General features: G+C 42.9%; 1 protein-coding gene across 1 annotated transcript; it reads right to left on the bottom strand.

Annotated features, from left to right (window-relative positions):
* Positions 1-216: 216 nt before the first annotated feature.
* LOC146620597 (uncharacterized) lies at positions 217-1,458 on the bottom strand. The gene is made up of 2 exons (XM_085369751.1): positions 1,281-1,458; positions 217-824 (listed from the first exon to the last, which is right to left on the bottom strand). Exons 1-2 carry the CDS (start codon positions 1,456-1,458, stop codon positions 310-312), a joined length of 693 nt encoding a protein of 230 aa, XP_085225877.1. The 3' UTR covers positions 217-309.
* Between the last annotated feature and the right edge of the window lie 13,750 nt (positions 1,459-15,208).

The raw sequence follows: 15,208 nt of genomic DNA, 5'->3' as shown, positions 1-15,208 counted from the left end.
GCAACCTTAAATCACTATGGACCACGTGTGATGTACTTGGTGTATCAAACAACGCCGGACTGGCATGGCCTCCGTGCTCAGACTGGTTTCCCGGGTCGGTCTGCAACAAACAAATCAAAAAACAAATAGCCATGATTAGCAACATAGTTAACATCAAACTCATAATAATTTTAAACATTGTGATGGCTTTTGAGACTCTTCTTTCATCACCAGTGTCTAATTGTTGTGATGGCATGGTGGTATGTGAATGTTATGGTGTAGTAAAAAGTTCAAAGCCCTTTATCAGAGCCTCTCTCTTGTTTTAGGTGTTCAGTGTGGTACCGCTCCTTTTCGTTGGCGCGGCGATCTCCTCCTTGGCTGCTCTTCTTTCTTCGACCTTCCGGGTAGACTACCGGTCGGTCCGTTGCACAGGTGTGAGGGATTATTTTGCCGCTCAATTTCACCTGCGTCGGGTTGAGATTGATCCTTCCTCACCAAGCCCTCGTGCGCAGCTGCGCACTGCGTCCAGTGATACCAGGTGTCGCCTTTCCCCTTCAGTTGGACCGCTGTCGCCGTCCGAGCCGATACCTCATATGGACCAGTCCAGCGGGGCTCCTTCCACTTTCGTTTGATGACTCTCAGCCACACTGTTTTCGCGTCCGGGACCTCTCCTTCTCCTGTGGGCCCTTTACAAGCCGCCTGTTTCGTGAAACTGGACACTAGCGCCTTTAGCTCGTTCCAGTAGTCTGCGTGGGACCGGTTCCCCTTTTTGTCCCGTTCACCCGAGCCCACCGTCCAAGGTGCCGGAAACTGTCTCCCGGTTTGCAGCTCGTATGGTGTAAAACCTGTGGATTGATTAACAGAACATCTTATGGTCATCAACGCAACCGGCAGGGCTGCGACCCAATTTAGCCCTGTTTGCGCGCAGATTTTTGCCAATTTGTTTTTCAAATTTAGGTTCATTCTTTCTACTTTCCCCTGAGACTGAGGATGATAGACCGTTCCAAATTTATGCTGGACGCCCAACATTTTTTCTACTTTTTCCAAATCTTGATTTTTAAAATGGGTTCCATTATCTGATCTGATTCTTTTTGGGAACCCATGACGGGGAATGTAATGATTGATTAAACACTTAATGACAGTCTTAGCATCCTCCTTTTTTGTAGCCCAGGCCTCTGGCCAGCCGGTCAAAGCGTCAACACACACTAGCAAATATCTTACACCGCCCGGCCCGGAATCAATCATATCAGTGAAATCAATAACAATCTCCTCTCCCGGCCTCTCAGGGGGCCGAAACTTACCCACTTCCGGTTTTACTGCTGGCTTAGGATTGTGTGCCCCACAGATTAAGCACATCCTGGCCTTCTCCCTTATCATTCCTCGCAGCTCAGGATGCCACCAATGACACAGATTTCTTTCCATCTGGGCTCTCCCCACGTGGGCAAGTCCGTGGGCTTCATCCACCTTCTGTTCTGCCATTTTGGCTGTCAGCACGGGGCGCCCGTCTGGCCCCCTCCACAAATGTCCATCCTGCCAGGCTCCTTTGTTCTTCCACACCCCCTTTTCCTCTGGGGATGCCTCCTCCTGGGCCCGTTTAACTTCCTCAATCAGGTCAACAGGTATCTCTTCTTCTGATGTTACCTGTATCATTTGTCTCTGTCCTTTGTAGCCTGCGGCCTCCTTTGCGGCTTCGTCTGCTCTCTGGTTTCCTTTTTCCACCATACTGGTTCCTTGGGAGTGAGCTTTGCATTTTATAATGCTCACCTCCTCTGGGTCAGCCAAGGCCTTTTCCAGTTCCTCCATTTCATGTATGTGGGAGATAGGTGCATTGGTTGCTGTTCTGAATCCTGCTCTTTTCCACTGAGGCAGCTCCACATGCGCTGCTCCAAACGCATATGCCGAATCGGTGTAGATGTTCACTCTCCTGTTCTTGGCTAGTCTCAAAGCTCGAGCTAAGGCTATCACTTCAGCTCTCTGGGCCGACTGCTTTCCCTCAATCCTTCCTGACTCTCTGACCTGATAATCTCCTTCTACTCTGCAGACCACCGCATACCCTGCTTTCAGTCCTCCTTCGTCTCGGTGGCAACATCCATCGGTGAACCAATCCTCAGCTCCCGGTATGGGTTCGGCCTTCAGGTCCTCTCTAATCTTTTCCTCGATCTGTGCTCTTTTGGCGCAGTCATGTGGTTCCCCTACACCCATTAAATCTGCCATGTTAATTCCTTCATGTGTGAATGTCAAATTTGGGGCCTCTAAGACTTTGCTCAGTCTCTGTTGTGCCCGTGGTGACATACAAAATGCTTGTGAATTCACGTATGCCACTATGCTATGTGTAGTGAGTATTTTTAATGGGTGTTCTCTCACTACATGTGCTGTTTTTTGGATAATTCTAGCGACCCCTGCTGCATGTTGTGTGCATGTAGGATGCTTTGCTTCTGTTGGATGTAGTTTTACACTAACATACATGAGCACTTCTCTACCCCCCCCTTTTTCCTGAAACAACACTCCATTTACAATTGAGTTTGTTTCAGAAACATCTAAATAGAATGGCTCATCATAATTGGGTGTGGCTAAATCTGAGGCCCTTGACAAATCCTGTTTCATCCTAATAAATGCGGCTTCAGCTTCAGGCGTCCAAGGTAACTCAGCCTTAAAGTTTCGAACACCAACTTGCTTCATTAGGCCCCTTAAAGGGGCAGTTTTTCCTGCATAATCCGGAATGAACTGCCTGCTGTAACCTTTTAAACCAAGAAAAGAAAGCATTTCTCTCACAGTTCGCGGTTTTGGGTGTGTCAAAATTTGGTCTCTGTGTGTGTTCATCAAACCCACTGATTTGTGTGCGATTACCCGGCCCAAAAAGGTCACTTCAGGGCGAACTAACTGCAGCTTGTCTTTACTTACTTTAAAGCCACATTCCGCCAACCTATTCAACACAACGAACGATGCCGCTGAACAATCCGCTGCTGACGGGGCTGCAATGAGAAGATCATCAACATATTGTATTAATGTACAATCATTAGGCAAATTACATGACGACAGGGCTTCTTTAAGCACCTGATTGAAAATGCCTGGAGAAAGTGCAAAGCCTTGTGGCAAACGTGTGTATCTGAGTTGTTGGCCTCTGTATGTAAATGAAAAAATGTCTCTGAGTGACTCATGCAGAGGAAGACAAAAGAATGCATTTGCCAGGTCAATGCACGTGAACCACTTTTGGTCACATGTGATAGCTGATAAAGCTGTGTACGGATTTGGTACCGGTGCAGTAGTAGAGAGCAATATTTCATTAATGGCTCTCAAATCATGTGCCATACGGTATTTTCCTGTTCCATGTTTCTCCACTGGTAGAATTGGTGTGTTCCACAGTGAGTGAGAGGGCTCTAACACCCCGGCCCTTAGCAGGCCTTCTATTGTTTCTGTAATTCCTGCCTCTGCTTCAGGTTTGTGTTTATACTGTGGTCTATTGATTGGTGTGTGTGACTTGAGCTGGAACAAGACAGGAGGACACTTAGCTAGGCCAACATCCGTGGGCCCTTTTGACCATAGACTGTCAGGCAGATTCGACAGTCCAGCAACTGCGTGAGGATGATCTACACACTCCTCACCATGTGTTTTTGAAATTTCTTTATGTTCCAAGATCACTGTATCCTCACAGGCACAAGTTATGCGATATGTTTTACAATTTGGAGCATAAGATAAGTTAGGAATTTGGGTTCTTTGCCACCCTGTGTCGTCCAGTGCTCGCCTGACCATTGGACCTAGATCACCTGCACCATGACCTTGGTGGACCGCCAATGTAATGTGAGGGGTTGAATTTTCTTCCACATTGTACCAAGGCAGTTGTTCATCAGTTAATTTCACAGCCGCGGCTACACCTTCTGGTCCGATGTAGATGTCATGTGTTTGCACATTCCACGTCTGACCTTCAAGATCAGATTGAAATAATTCACGATAGGTGTCGTCATTCTCTTTATCATAAAACAGGGTAACGTGGTAAGGGTCGCGCGGAGGGGAGTAAACTGCCAAGCTCATTATCCAGGGTCTCCACAGCTGAAATTGCCTCAGAACATCCTCTTTCACTAGTCTCCCCCAGTAGATGTTGACTTTTGCTCTTTCACAGTCTTGAAGCAGATATTGAGTCTTTGAACTTGTTCCCAGGCACGGAAAATGCTGGCCCCCTGGCAGAGTCACAGATAATCCATCTGCTGAACATGTGATTGTGGCGCCCAACTTCACGAGCAGGTCCCTGCCCATAAGATTTACTGGCGCTTGCGATGACACCACATAGTTGTGTTTCAAAGTCTGCTTGCCCAGCTTTGTCAAAGCTGGGTCAGTCACTGGCAGAGTTGTCGGGATCCCGGAAAAACCCACCACGTTCACTGTGTGGCAGGACAACGTTGCACTGTCTGGTGCTGCTCTCAAGGTTGAATATGTTGCTCCAGTGTCTACTAAGAAGGGCAATTCTGTCCCTTCTATAGTCATTAACAGCATGGGATCTGCCACCACCATACTGTTTGGTCCCTCCGGGTCCCTTCAGTACTGGTCCTCCCTCCAGTCAGCCACTGGATACTGCGTGGCTGGTGCTGCACTCGGGTTTGGGGCCTGATATGCTCCCCTAGAGCCATCTCTTGCTCTCGGAGCTCCACGTGCCTGGGATTGGTAGCCTCTTCTTTGATTGTTCTGTCGACGTTCTGGGCAATTTCTGCTCCAATGACCCTCTGCTCCACACCTCCAACAGACATTCCAAGGCACACTGCTGAGATTCCCCGTGTCACGAGCTCTTTGTACTCCCCCCGCTGAGCCACCACGCCCTCTGTACGATCCACCGGTTCCCCAATTCCCTGTGGGTTGGTTCTGCCTTGGTGCATTGGCGGGCCATCCGTCATTAGTGCAGGGACCCGGGCCACTATCTGGCCATTCAGGCCCAGGACCAGGCTGGGTCGCAACTATCATAATTTTTTCTGTTTTTTCTTTTTCCTCTTTTTTCTTTTCGCTGGCTTTGTTTCTGGCCTCCACCAACTGTAGTTTGAGTAGAGACGCTTGTGCCTCCTCCAACTCTTTTTTCTGCTTGTTCGCCCTGTCCTGCTCCAGCTGCAAACGATGTGAGACGTGTCTTTCCCACTGCACCGAATCTGCTACGGCAAAATCTGGGTTTTTCTGTAGATCTTCTGTGACCTGGTTTGGCAGCCCTGCCAGCACCGCTGAGCGAAACCATGCCCGATGCTCACCTTCTCTACCCGGATGGGTACCTGTTTCTAACAACCACTGATCTCTGGCTTTTTCTAAAAACTCTCTAGGTGTGTTTTGGGGGTCCCAAATTATTTTAGGTATGGCTCCTGTATTAGGGGTCGGGTACTTTTCACGGACTGCGTCAGACAAAGCACATTGCACTTCATGATAAGGCAAATCATTTGCATGGCGAGTTGTGCGAGCTATAGCCTCTACATCTGCTAGCCCACCACCAAGCATACACCGCGCAGAAATGGCGCGAAAATCGCCAATCGCAAGCTCCTCTCCTTCTGTTAGTCTGCCTAATTCACGCAACCACCTTGCTCCGCCCCCAGTTATAGGTGGAAGCTGTTTAACCAATGCCTCCAAATCTCTTACTTTGTAAGCGCGGTACACTGGTTCATTTTTTGCACCAGCCACTAAAGGCAAATTATAATGAGTACCCGCAGCTTTTTCTGCTTTGGTCACAGTTTTACACTGTCCCAATTTTCCCTTGCCTTTTGAACTCTTAAAAATAGGCCTTCTCTGTCCCTGCTCTTTTTTCACCTGTCTTGACCTAAGATTCCTGGCTATACTTGGTTCTGACGCGACTCCTCCTCTGTCGTTATCTTCATCATCTTCTTCCTCCTCTGTGGTAGATGAATCATTGTCGCTCTCCTCTTCTGCCATGCTTTTGGTCATTTTGTCCTTTACGGTCTTCAGTGTATTTAATACTTCCAATAGCCCTTGCGGGGCTTCAAGCATTCGTCCGAATACTTCTCCTGCCCATGTGTCTGACTTGGCTATTGCTTTGGAGTGTTTTGACCTGGTTTGGGCCTGCTCTTCTCTTGCTGGTGTTGGCAGTCCGATGAAAGCCGGTTGTGCCATCCTTTCCACCGGTGAAATCATTTTCTCGTTTGTTGGGGTCCAATCCGCTTCTCCAGTCTGGTCTGGCAGGCTTTCTCTTGATGCTTCGGCTTTTGGCCTGTCTCCTCCCTCATGTGAACAAGAAGGCAAAGGCAAGCCTTCCTCTGCGGCTGATGTTATCTCTTTCCCTTCCCCATTCAGGGACTGACATTTAACTGTCATAGGCCCTTCATTATGAAACACCCGTGGTGCTCTGGTGTATTCAACATCAGCTACTCCTCCCACAACCACTGCCGTCTGTCCATCGGGGCCTTGAACTTGTCCTCCTCTGAGGGTCATTACAGGCATGACATATTGTCGTCCTACGGCATTAGATGTTAATGTGGCCCAAGGAAGAATCTCTGCTGTGTGATACTTGTTAGCATCTCCTGGTTTTGGAATCCAGTTCTTCATTTGGTCTTCCAGCTTCTTATTTTGGTCTTTCAGTTGTTTCAAAGCCTCCATTATGCTTTCCATATCTTCTGTTTCAGGTGTGTCATCCTCCTCCATCCAGGAAGATGCTCCGTTCCACAAGAACATCCACTTGCAACACTTTGCATGAGTTTGCTGTAGTTTCTTGATTTGTTGTTTAATCTTCCAGTTAATTGAACGTTTCTCTGCCTCGGCTTGCAGTTGTTCCAATTGCTGCTCACATCTCTCTCCTTCTATTTTGAGCACAAGACTTAGGGCTATTCTGTCATCCAGCCCTCTCTGTTGGGAAGCAATAAGCTTGTTTAGCTCAGCTTCCATTGCTTTGCCTTCCTTCTCAGCTAACTTTGTTGATCCAGGGGAAGCTAAGCGAATAGCTTTTTTTAACTGTTGCTGCTGCTCCTTTAGAGGCTTATAGCCTCTGTGCCCAGTAGGTGTCGTGTTCGGGCCGTCACCCATTATCCTAGAACACAAGCTTACCTCCCTTTTTTGTGACGTTTTACGGCTCCTCCTTCTGGATCACTCCGCAATGTCTGCCTGTTAGCTTTCAGAAATACTTTCGCTCCTCCCAGGGTCACTGTCTCCTTGTGATCTGCTTGGTAAGACACACAGCCAACGCAGTGTGTCAAGACTTAACCAAGCCTCTTTCATTATTCACTTTTAATAACTACTTTTCACTCTGTAACATAAATGTTATAAACTCATACACACTGCATGTTAACTTTGGGGCACAAAACAATAACACAGCTCAAATGCATTCACACAGCCTTAAATTTTTTACAGAAAATTGCTCCAAAGCAATATCATGTTTGCTCACAAACTAACAAATTCACTGTGTTGTTTACCGAGCGAGGGAGCAATGGACCAATTAATTCCAAACTCCTCAATAATTAGCTGTATAGCTCGCTCTACTTCAATGCCAAACCATAGTACTGTGATTAGCTTTATTCAAATCAAATCTATGTTTCAAAGCCTTTCAAACGCACACCCACACACACAATTTCAACCACGCACTCTCAAGCACACATTTGTCTCCTTTAAATCTACTAATCGCTTGGAGACATCTCCACAGATAATTATATTATTTCCCAAGCAAGCATATCAAAATCAAAACCGTCTAGTACCGACTCTATCATAGCCTGAGCAAAGTGGGCGGCCTCTGTGGGCTCCCAATTTGGATCATTTTCATGCTCAGTCATGTCCTTTAAGCCTTGAAATAAAAATAGGCAACGTTGTATATAGGCATTTAGCTCATGCAGCTCAATCACGGACCACACTGTCATCTCATAAGGTGAAACACCTTCCTCAGTCACTATGTGACATTTACAGGTCACCTCCAGTTGACCATCTTCCTCTGCTATTTGTATGTTACAAGTTGCAAAATAAAGCACAGGCATGTTTGCTTATTCTATTTAAAGAACAATTTAACAGTATTAAATGGGACTTTTTAGTGCATGGGACACAATATAATCATTTATTGTTGAAGGGACAAATGTCAAAGGGGTTCTAACAGGTCCACTTTATTGCGTGCTCATAAATTATTGTTATCTGGGTCACTCACCCAATGTGCTTTATTGTTTGAGATTATTAATTATGTCACGCTTATCAGTGGCTCATATTTATTTAAGGCCTATGTTTGAACTTGACAACAAAGGCAGAGCATCATTTCATCCTTTCAGGGTGAAACACTCCACTTTCTCTGTGTCATGGCAGCTCAGAAAACTTCATGAATTTTACTTATTTAAAGATATGACTTAAAATCAGTTGTGTTATCAATATAAAATATTTAAGATTTAATTAAATTGTTTTCAATTGACTTACAGCAGCTTACTCTGACCTAGGAACACTCTCTTATGCTCCTCAAAAACTGAAGTTACTCAGTCTTAAATGATTTTTACATTACATAAATCAACTGTGATTAACAAATAACCTTCTAGTGATTCCCACTTGGTTTAAAACATTCAAAAACCTTCTAGGGACCTATTCTGATCATAGCCTATGTGTTTGTAAGCTTGTTTGCATTTAACCCTCTGCACTCAAAGCATTTACTACACTTTATCAATCCGGACAGTCACGCCGAACGAAGCTTCTGACCTTCAAAGGCCGAGTGCCAACTCATTATAAGCACATTTGCAAGGTGTGTCTGAAAATTATTTAAACCACTCTTTTTAAATCAAAAACTATTTACATTGTTATAACATCAAAACCAGCAGCTTCTTTACAGGCTTTCAGCAATAAAAGGCCTTCTGCTTCTAAGGCTCACACACACTCTGGGCAGGAAGTGAAAAGCTCCGTTCTCCTCCCAGCCACACGCTCATTTGCATGTTCACACCGTCTAAAAATAGCTCTCAGCGCTGCAGCTGCGCTCTCATCACACACAGGGTCACACAAAGCTCAGACAAAACTCTATTTTATATCACAAAGACGTCTTATATTTACAACCACTGACAAACATGACAAATTCAGCACCTAACAAATTTCGACAAATTTAAATTAACGGGTCCAACCGAAGAAAGCTTCACTTTTTTGTAATCAATCAAACAGTATCTGTTACTTCTGGGAACAGTTTCTGACCTAACTTCTAAATCCCTAACTCAATTTAACTTTGTCCAAACAAGCACATGACACCGTTTTAAACGATGAGGAGTCTCGGTAACTCCTAGCTTATTTCGGGATGCCCTGTACCCCACAGTTAAACCAAAACTGAACTACCCCTGTTCGCCGACAGGTCAAGACCGCGCGTCCACGGCCAGGAGGGGGCGTAACCCCCGGGCTATGTGCTTCTTAGCAGGCTTCTGGGCTGCCGTCCTATAATAATTTTAACCTAACCGATTTTGAAAAATTTTACCATAACGGGTCCTACCGAAGAAAGATAACTTTTTTACGACCAATTAAACAGTCTCTGTTACTTCTGGAACAGTTTCTGTTCTAATTTGTAAAACTATTAAACAGTATCTGTTACTTCTGGAACAGTTTCTGTCCTAATTTCCCTACCAAACTACCTGAGCCTTCAGCTCAATATCCAGGGACTCAAACCCAACATTATTACTTTCATATTTCTTCAACTTCATTAAATACTCTTAAACAACTTTAACTGCATAACACCCGGTGATTCTCATCAAAATCAAAACAGACACCCACCAGCAACGTCAGTGAGCAAACTTTTAATTTAATGCAGCCCAATTTGGCACAATTTGGGAATCAACTCAACAGGCAGTGCCTTACCTTTAGAAGCACCCGCGGAGCTCACTCACATCAGATCCCTGGTCCGTGCCTGTCCGCTCGACAACCTCAGACCGTCCACACCTCGCACGTCCACCCCAATACCACAGGACGAGCCCCCAAAATGTTATGGTTCAAAAATATTGGAGATGGACACCAGAGGAAAAACCCACAATAACAACACTGGTCCGGTCGGGTTGAGTCAAACGATGATTTAATGATCACACACGTGGGAGATGGACACTGTATGCAGACAGTCTCAGATCTCATCTCAAAAAACACATTTCCATAGTTTTATGAAATCAGGGTATTAGAACGCCCCCTCATGCGTAGTGACAGGTGTAATACAATCAATGTTGACAATTTTATTTAACACAAAGAATAACATTGTCTCCTTCCCGAGGGCAGACGCTAACTGCCCCCTTTCTCCTGGAACCGTCTGTACCCTGCTGAGACACAACATGGCAGCTACAAGGACTCTTTCATTTATTAAGACCATCAGTGTGTATTGCTCTAAATCAAGTATATAATATTAAATGAATATTGCTGGATCAGCTACTTCTACTTAAAACATATTAAAACATGACTAAGCACAAAATCACCAAGAATGACATCTTATAAGTGCTGTGTAAGCGCGTGCGGCCTTCCAAGCTCAAAGCCTTTGCCCTCCATAGATCAGCCAGACTCGCGCTGGCTGTAGCTTTTAACCTTTAATTACCTTGAGCACAACTCTAGAATGAGCAACAAACTGCAATGTGTATGGAATGATCATGGTTACATCTGCAATGGAAAATCATGTTATTATTCTGATACCTGTAAGAAAGATCAAATTAAAATTATCACCATCACTGTAATGCAAAGAATAATGTAAGATCAAAAACTTCAATTTATGCTTAATGCAAAGCTGGTTATATACTTCTAAGGAACTAATAATGACATATTAAAATATTAAATGATAATGAGAAAAACATCCCCTCCTTATTCTACAAACCCAAAAATGTGGACGTGGATCAAGGACTTACCACACGTTTTGGTAGAATCATTAAACCAGTTCGTCGCTTGATTGAATCAATGGCTCAACTTGAAACACTCCTTGGTGTTGAACCTGTTCAAGCAGCGGTTATTGATGTGTGAATTTGCTTATTTCTGTATGTTTTTCATTGCTATTGTTTTTGGAAAAGAATAATACAGGCACAGAGTTCATTGTTTTTGTCAGTCTGTGCAGTCTGATAGTGACGCCCATAGATATTATGGCCTGTTTTGTGTGGTGTAAATGGCACCTCATTTTGTCTATAGAAAGTCCTGGGATCTTGCTAGGCGCCGAGCAGGTCTCAGGTCTCTTATCCTCCTTGGAGGAAGCTATGTTGCTGATCTAATTCATTGTATATGCGATGTGAATTTGTTTGAGGCCACTGTATCTGTTATTGTGGGTTTATATTTTTTTTTGGTGTACCCTTTAGGATTTTGTGTAATTCTTGGGGGGTGAATGTAACAGAGTCATAAATAACATTGTTATAATTACACAAAATGTGTTCTAAACCCCCAAACTTCTCCTTTTATACCTGACTTTTAGGACCTCCAAGCCTGTAGTTGTGTTCATTATCAGTTAGAGCCCCTCCTCATTCTTTTCTTCTTCTTTGGTGCAATACTATAAATACAGTGTACCCCTTTTGCCTCTCCCCTTTTTCTACAATTCCCCTGTGGGAGAGGTGGGTGTCATTTCTTTCCAGCACCTTAAAGCACACATAATTCATATTTAACCACCCTGATGTTTATGATTGCGATTTTAATTCAGTTATTGTCATTATTGAGCCTGTTTTTGTAAGATGTTATAAGTGTGTAGTATGTGTGTGTCATAAATGTGTTTTAGGCGCCATAAATGATAGCATGAATATGTATTCCTTGCTAGCTTGGGAGCTGTGGTGGGTTGAGCTAATCCTCTTCCCCACTGTCTGTATTTGGTCGTAGGAGCTGGAGTGGGCAAATTATTTACTTGGAGGTCTTTCTTTCTTTTACCTTTTTTATCAGGTATGTCAGATTTCATGTTGTTTTTGTTTTATCTTATGTCAAATATGTTACGTGTAAATGCATATTTTATGTTTAATGTAAAAATAAATGCCACCCCTTTTTCTACAATTCCCCTGTGGGAGAGGAGCTGGAGTGGGCAAATTATTTACTTGGAGGTCTTTCTTTCTTTTACCTTTTTTATCAGACACAACGCAGAATCACACCGGTTACACTCAAACAGCTGCAAAACCTGTTTTCCCAGCACGGAGACCTTGAGTTCTATAAGATAAAGCCATAAACATGTTTGTCTGAGTCTTTTATCAAAAGTTACAGCTATTTATATGAAGTTGTACAAAAACGCTTTCTTTCGCCAAGACAGTGCGTTTCTCACTGTTACATGCATTTGAATGGGGAACTCGACCGAAACAAAGTATAAGTTTTCATTATGTGAATAACTTGGAAATCTTAGCTCAAACAGCTGCAAAACCTGTTTGCCCAGCACGGAGACCTTGAGTTCTATAAGATAAAGCCATAAACATGTTTGTTTGAGTCTTCTATCAAAAGTTACAGCTATTTATATGAAGTTGTACAAAATAGCTTTCTTTCGCCAAGACAGTGCGTTTCTCACTGTTACATGCATTTGAATGGGGAACTCGACCAAAACAAAGTATAGGTTTTCATTATGTGAATAACTTGGAAATCTTAGCTCAAACAGCTGCAAAACCTATTTGCCCAGCACGGAGACCTTGAGTTCTATAAGATAAAGCCATAAACATGTGTATCCGAGTCTTCTATCAAAAGTTACAGCTATTTATATGAAGTTGTACAAAAACGCTTTCTTTCGCCAAGACAGTGCGTTTCTCACTGTTACATGCATTTGAATGGGGAACTCGACCGAAACAAAGTATAAGTTTTCATTATGTGAATAACTTGGAAATCTTAGCTCAAACAGCTGCAAAACCTGTTTGCCCAGCACGGGAACCTTGAGTTCTATAAGATAAAGCCATAAACATGTGTATCCGAGTCTTCTATCAAAAGTTACAGCTATTTATATGAAGTTGTACAAAATAGCTTTCTTTTGCCAAGACAGTGCGTTTCTCACTGTTACATGCATTTTGAATGGGGAACTCGACCGAAACAAAGTATAGGTTTTCATTATGTGAATAACTTGGAAATCTTAGCTCAAACAGCTGCAAAACCTGTTTTCCCAGCACGGAGACCTTGAGTTCTATAAGATAAAGCCATAAACATGTGTATCCGAGTCTTCTATCAAAAGTTACAGCTATTTATATGAAGTTGTACAAAAACGTTTTCTTTCGCCAAGACAGTGCGTTTCTCACTGTTACATGCATTTTGAATGGGGAACTCGACCGAAACAAAGTATAGGTTTTCATTATGTGAATAACTTGGAAATCTTAGCTCAAACAGCTGCAAAACCTGTTTGCCCAGCACGGAGACCTTGAGTTCTATAAGATAAAGCCATAAACATGTTTGTCTGAGTCTTCTATCAAAAGTTACAGCTATTTATATGAAGTTGTACAAAAACGCTTTCTTTCGCCAAGACAGTGCGTTTCTCACTGTTACATGCATTTGAATGGGGAACTCCACCGAAACAAAGTATAAGTTTTCATTATGTGAATAACTTGGAAATCTTAGCTCAAACAGCTGCAAAACCTGTTTGCCCAGCACGGGAACCTTGAGTTCTATAAGATAAAGCCATAAACATGTGTATCCGAGTCTTCTATCAAAAGTTACAGCTATTCATATGAAGTTGTACAAAAACGCTTTCTTTCGCCAAGACAGTGCGTTTCTCACTGTTACATGCATTTGAATGGGGAACTCCACCGAAACAAAGTATAAGTTTTCATTATGTGAATAACTTGGAAATCTTAGCTCAAACAGCTGCAAAACCTGTTTTCCCAGCACGGAGACCTTGAGTTCTATAAGATAAAGCCATAAACATGTTTGTCTGAGTCTTCTATCAAAAGTTACAGCTATTTATATGAAGTTGTACAAAAACGCTTTCTTTCGCCAAGACAGTGCGTTTCTCACTGTTACATGCATTTGAATGGGGAACTCCACCGAAACAAAGTATAAGTTTTCATTATGTGAATAACTTGGAAATCTTAGCTCAAACAGCTGCAAAACCTGTTTTCCAGCACGGAGACCTTGAGTTCTATAAGATAAAGCCATAAACATGTTTGTCTGAGTCTTCTATCAAAAGTTACAGCTATTTATATGAAGTTGTACAAAAACGCTTTCTTTCGCCAAGACAGTGCGTTTCTCACTGTTACATGCATTTGAATGGGGAACTCGACCGAAACAAAGTATAGGTTTTCATTATGTGAATAACTTGGAAATCTTAGCTCAAACAGCTGCAAAACCTATTTGCCCAGCACGGAGACCTTGAGTTCTATAAGATAAAGCCATAAACATGTGTATCCGAGTCTTCTATCAAAAGTTACAGCTATTTATATGAAGTTGTACAAAATAGCTTTCTTTTGCCAAGACAGTGCGTTTCTCACTGTTACATGCATTTGAATGGGGAACTCCACCGAAACAAAGTATAAGTTTTCATTATGTGAATAACTTGGAAATCTTAGCTCAAACAGCTGCAAAACCTGTTTTCCCAGCACGGAGACCTTGAGTTCTATAAGATAAAGCCATAAACATGTTTGTCTGAGTCTTCTATCAAAAGTTACAGCTATTTATATGAAGTTGTACAACAACGCTTTCTTTCGCCAAGACAGTGCGTTTCTCACTGTTACATGCATTTGAATGGGGAACTCGACCGAAACAAAGTATAAGTTTTCATTATGTGAATAACTTGGAAATCTTAGCTCAAACAGCTGCAAAACCTGTTTTCCCAGCACGGAGACCTTGAGTTCTATAAGATAAAGCCATAAACATGTTTGTCTGAGTCTTCTATCAAAAGTTACAGCTATTTATATGAAGTTGTACAAAAACGCTTTCTTTCGCCAAGACAGTGCGTTTCTCACTGTTACATGCATTTGAATGGGGAACTCGACCGAAACAAAGTATAGGTTTTCATTATGTGAATAACTTGGAAATCTTAGCTCAAACAGCTGCAAAACCTATTTGCCCAGCACGGAGACCTTGAGTTCTATAAGATAAAGCCATAAACATGTGTATCCGAGTCTTCTATCAAAAGTTACAGCTATTTATATGAAGTTGTACAAAATAGCTTTCTTTTGCCAAGACAGTGCGTTTCTCACTGTTACATGCATTTTGAATGGGGAACTCGACCGAAACAAAGTATAGGTTTTCATTATGTGAATAACTTGGAAATCTTAGCTCAAACAGCTGCAAAACCTGTTTTCCCAGCACGGAGACCTTGAGTTCTATAAGATAAAGCCATAAACATGTGTATCCGAGTCTTCTATCAAAAGTTACAGCTATTTATATGAAGTTGTACAAAAACGTTTTCTTTCGCCAAGAC

The sequence above is a fragment of the Diplotaxodon limnothrissa genome, linkage group LG13 (assembly GCF_057381915.1).
Source record: "Diplotaxodon limnothrissa isolate DT_005_m linkage group LG13, D_limnothrissa_male_GT1.1, whole genome shotgun sequence".
Lineage (NCBI taxonomy): Eukaryota > Metazoa > Chordata > Actinopteri > Cichliformes > Cichlidae > Diplotaxodon > Diplotaxodon limnothrissa.
Note: the sequence above shows the minus strand (reverse complement) of the source record. Positions and strands in the feature narration are given on the sequence as shown.